This window comes from Hibiscus syriacus, unplaced genomic scaffold, assembly GCF_006381635.1.
Source record: "Hibiscus syriacus cultivar Baekdansim isolate YM2019G1 unplaced genomic scaffold, ASM638163v2 tig00117016_pilon, whole genome shotgun sequence".
Classification (NCBI taxonomy): Eukaryota; Viridiplantae; Streptophyta; class Magnoliopsida; order Malvales; family Malvaceae; genus Hibiscus; species Hibiscus syriacus.
Window position 1 is genome coordinate 432,129 of NW_024063525.1, and position 2,845 is coordinate 434,973.

Sequence of the window (2,845 nt, forward strand, 5' to 3'; positions counted from 1 at the left end):
GTAATGGGAAGATAAGATAAGATACCTCCAATTGATTAGTATTAAATAATAAAAATATTAAGGTTAATTACCTCATTCATACATAAACTATACCCAATTCTCTGATTTATACATAATGTTTAAAAATTATCGATTTCATACATGATGTTTTATACCGTTAACGAGTTCACCCATTTTCGTCACGGAAGGTGATGTGGAACTTTATATGGGTGTCACGTGACACGTGGCATTCCCGTCACCCATTTCTAAAGTTTCATGTGACATTTTGTTAAGAGTTTCATGTCACCTTCTGTTACGAAAATAGATGAACCTGTTAATGATATAAAACATTCTGTGTGAAATTGATATTTTTTTAACATTATGTATGAAACTTAAAATTGTGTATATTTTATGTATAAATGAGGTAATTAACCCTAAATATTATTAGTTCCTCTTTCAAATTTGAAATAAAAAAAAGTATAGATAAAACAAGCCCATCATATATATTTCGTGGAAACAATGCCACACACCTTTTCCTGATAAAACAAAACCCTGATTCAAAACAAATTGCCACGTCATTTGTTTATGTTTTACCTGTTCTTTTTTTAGGGTTTGGTTTGTATTCAATTGAATGTCATTTTGTGATTGGATTCAGCTAGAGATAATGTAATATTGGAAGCATCATATAATCATATTACGCTATCAAGATGCACCCAAGGATGCCTTTGACTTCGTAAATCCATGCGCATTACTTTATTGGTTTCATTGCTGTTAAACTATAGCCATTTTGGCAATTAACAAGTGTCAAAGTGCTGAAGAATCATTTCCTAATAGTTTTAACAGGAAATCTGCTATGCTTTTGTTATTTTAATATTAATCGAGAAGATTATAATTATAATTTTTTATAGTTTAAGATGATTATAATATAGTATATATTTAAAATATCTTTTAAATTATTAAAAATATAAATAAAATTATTTAAATTAGAGATTTTTAAGAGAATAATAACTTTTAAATAGTCAATCTTGATATATTTAAATAGAGAGAGAACAAGGAGAAGGATAGGCTACATTCACTTCTCTACTCTATTCGTTCCTTTGATTACTAGTAATCATAGTCCCCACTCTCCTTTATTTCCCCCTCTATCAAGCACGCTTTCCGACTCCAATACCGGAACAAAAATTCTGAGCTTTGATGGGTACTGATGCATGTAACACTGGCCTCGTTCTCGGTTTAAGCCTCTCATCGACCGTGGAGTCTTCATCCAAGCAGGATCACAACCAAATTCCCAATAAGATTCCATCGTTTCTTAAGCTTGAATCAACGAGTTTTGATGACGAATCTTCGCTCACATTGGGGCTTTCTGGTGGCGGGCGAGGTGAGAGTTATCAGGTTATGGCTGCTGCTACACAAAAGGTTGATGTGAAATCTACCGTGGGCGGTGATTTGTATCGCCGAGCTTCATCTCTTAGTGCTGTTTTATCGTTTTCAAGCGGTAAGGTCAAGAGGGAGAGAGAGCTTAGCAGCGAAGAATTAATGGAGGTAGAGAAGAAGAATAATTCTTCTAAACTCATTGATGAAGATGAAGAAGGTGTTAATGCAAGAAAGAAACTCCGTCTCTCCAAACAACAATCTGCTCTTCTCGAGGAAAGCTTCAAACAACATAGCACTCTCAATCCCGTAAGCTTTATCTGATATATATATACATGTATATGTATGCTCGTAATTGATTGATTAATCTTTTGCTGCTATATTTTATGGTAACAGAAACAAAAACAAGCTTTAGCATGGGAATTAAACATGAAGCCTAGACAAGTTGAAGTATGGTTTCAAAACAGGAGAGCCAGGTAAATCAAATAGCAACATATTTACAGAAGACCCACTAAATTTATACCTCCCAAATCAATGGAAACATTATTTATATCTATTTTGGGGGAGCACAGGACAAAGCTGAAGCAAACTGAGACGGACTGTGAGTTATTGAAAAAGTGTTACGAGGCACTAACGGATGAAAACAGGAGACTGCAGAAGGAGATTCAAGAGCTCAAGGCACTGAAACTGGCTCAACCCTTTCACTTGCACATGCAAGCGCCCACCCTCACCATCTGCCCCTCTTGTCAAACAACTACCGGCGTCGCCGATGCCAATGGCAATTCCGACAACCCATATTCGATGGCATCGAAGCCTCACCATTTCTATAACAACAATCCCTTAAGCAATCCTTCTGCAGCATGTTGATTATGTTTTTTTGTTAGAGCCTTAGTATCAAAGGAAAGAAAATAGATCCCAACAAGCCAACAACCCCTTTATTTTTGGTTGATGGCTTCTAGTGAATTAAAACTAGTTTAATTATTCAATTAATTAATTTGTAGAATCCACTCATCTTTTGTTTGTAATGATCATTAGAAAACATATATAGAATCTGTGAAAGGGTTAGTATTCTTTGTATTTAGTATTAGTTGTCTTGTTTCGTGTGTAACGGTATATTTATCAAATTTCCCCTTTAAATTCCTTTTCTTTAGCTTCAGGTAATTATATGGCCATGGATGAAACAATGGATTTTAAAAAAATTATTTGATGATGACAACATCGCTTTGGTTTTTCTTTTTTAGTTTGTATTTATCAAATTGCACTTATAAAGAAGAAAAATAATGATGTTCACATTGACTATGAGAAAATTTAGGACTTTCTTTTGTACATATATACTTCGTTGAAGCTTCTTCTAACACACTTATCAAAAGATAATAATGTAAGAATTTAATAATATATATATATATATATATATACATAAATTAGTAATATAAAGCATTATGTTCTACAATCCAAAATATTTCGGTGGTTAAATAATTATTGTTACTTTTACAGG

At 33.2% G+C, this 2,845-nt stretch overlaps 1 protein-coding gene across 1 annotated transcript; it reads left to right on the forward strand.

The window, feature by feature from the left end:
• The first annotated feature begins 1,058 nt into the window (after positions 1-1,058).
• LOC120195462 (homeobox-leucine zipper protein HAT22-like) lies at positions 1,059-2,398 on the forward strand. Its single transcript, XM_039197483.1, has 3 exons — positions 1,059-1,659; positions 1,747-1,826; positions 1,923-2,398. Exons 1-3 carry the CDS (start codon positions 1,174-1,176, stop codon positions 2,215-2,217), a joined length of 861 nt encoding a protein of 286 aa, XP_039053414.1. The 5' UTR covers positions 1,059-1,173; the 3' UTR covers positions 2,218-2,398.
• The last annotated feature ends 447 nt before the right edge of the window (positions 2,399-2,845 follow it).

Bases quoted from the DNA above. Each gene is read 5' to 3' on its own strand.
- LOC120195462 (XM_039197483.1), top strand. From the start codon at position 1,174: ATGGGTACTGATGCATGTAACACTGGCCTCGTTCTCGGTTTAAGCCTC. The intron at 1,660-1,746 runs GTAAGCTTTATC...TTATGGTAACAG, and splicing joins AACATAGCACTCTCAATCCC to AAACAAAAACAAGCTTTAGC. The intron at 1,827-1,922 runs GTAAATCAAATA...GGGGGAGCACAG, and splicing joins TTTCAAAACAGGAGAGCCAG to GACAAAGCTGAAGCAAACTG.